The sequence below is a fragment of the Scyliorhinus torazame genome, chromosome 15 (genome assembly GCF_047496885.1).
Source record: "Scyliorhinus torazame isolate Kashiwa2021f chromosome 15, sScyTor2.1, whole genome shotgun sequence".
Taxonomy (NCBI): Eukaryota; Metazoa; Chordata; class Chondrichthyes; order Carcharhiniformes; family Scyliorhinidae; genus Scyliorhinus; species Scyliorhinus torazame.
In genome coordinates, this window is record NC_092721.1 from 163,949,874 (window position 1) to 163,951,324 (window position 1,451).

The window sequence follows — 1,451 nt, forward strand, 5'->3', positions numbered from 1 at the left end:
AGAAAGGGGCTTAACTACATTTAAGTGAATAAAATATTCTGATAAGCAGGGAATTACACCTAACCAAGGAATTACAAATCAACATACGCACAAAGATGGATGTATTTGGAAGATTCCTTTACATTTGACTACATTATTTTGTGAATATTATTATTTTTGTCTTCAATTTGGTCATGTTTTATGTTAAACTCTATTTTAAAAATTGCAATTCTTAAGCAATTATAAGTGTCAGGGGTGGCTGAATGGATAACGTTCACATATTTATATTTTCCAAATCTTTGTTGAGTCAGCATAGTTCTAAATATTTTGCACAAGAACAGAAGAGTTTTTGGTAATTATTTGTTTACTTTAAAAATGATTCTTACTTAACCTGAGAGAGCTGAGAGTCCAGATGTCCTTGATGAAAGGCTACACACTTCCAGATTGGCGATAGGACTCTCTGTGTTGTCTGTGTATTCAGGACCGGAGGAACTGGAAGCAATGACATTCTTAAGCCTCTGCAACGCAATTAACAGCAGTAATAACAAAAAAAACAGCAAACTAAAGAAAATTGACACATACACAAAGACATTAGATAGGTGGCTGGTGGGTGACGAATCCCTGGCAGTGCTGAATGACGTTGGGTATGGTCCATCAATTGTCTGATTTCCAGAGTTCCCACTGAATAAATCAATAGCTGTTTCAGCAGTAGACATTTCCAATATTTATGACTAAAGGCACCCAGCAGTCTTCAGAATACCTACAGGTTATGTAGACTGTTTGACAGCAATTAATGCTTTAACATTTGTACACCGAACCACGGAAGAAGCCACATCCAGAATGAAATAACCCGTGTGTCCAGGGGCAGCAGCGAGGAAAGAAAAAAGAATAAAACAAAACCACATTAAATCAATAAAACAGCATACAAGACAATTTTGATGAAAATTAAACAATTAAACAATCAGCTAGTGCTGCTGCTAAAACATAACAAAAGACGAGTTAAGAGTACCAGAGTAAGTCAAAGGATTTGTCTTCTTTAATTACCTTGGTTCTGAGTGATTGGGTTCTTTAGGACTGTGTGCTGCCCTTGTTTTAGTCCCAGGAAGAAAAAGCTCACTGCGTGATAATGGAGCATTGCAGATACAGGACTTTCTCTCCAGAAAGAATGTAGCTGCAGTAGCTTAAAAGTGACACTGGAAGTGACGGTTTTACGTCAAAGTGTGTTCGCCAGCCCTTCTGATCCTTTGGGAGCACATTGGCACATTGTAAATAACTCCAGGCCTAATTGTGATTATCTGATGTACAAAGGTATTCTTGCCTGTGAGCATCAATATTGTCAAAATATTTGAGACAAATACAGAATCAAAATGTGAAAGATCTGTAGCACATCAATTCTAATTGGTCATTTATTTAAACTGAAAGACACTTCAAATTAAAAGGCAAACCAAATTATATCAACAAAATGGAAGTTT

At 36.4% G+C, this 1,451-nt stretch overlaps 1 protein-coding gene across 1 annotated transcript; it reads right to left on the minus strand.

Annotated features, from left to right (window-relative positions):
• Nucleotides 1-365: 365 nt before the first annotated feature.
• LOC140391334 (serine-rich and transmembrane domain-containing protein 1) lies at nucleotides 366-695 on the minus strand. The gene has a single exon (XM_072475917.1). The coding sequence runs from the start codon at nucleotides 693-695 to the stop codon at nucleotides 366-368; it is 330 nt and encodes a 109-aa protein (XP_072332018.1).
• Between the last annotated feature and the right edge of the window lie 756 nt (nucleotides 696-1,451).

Coding starts and splice junctions, on each gene's coding strand:
- LOC140391334 (XM_072475917.1), bottom strand. CDS start 695: ATGTCTACTGCTGAAACAGCTATTGATTTATTCAGTGGGAACTCTGGA.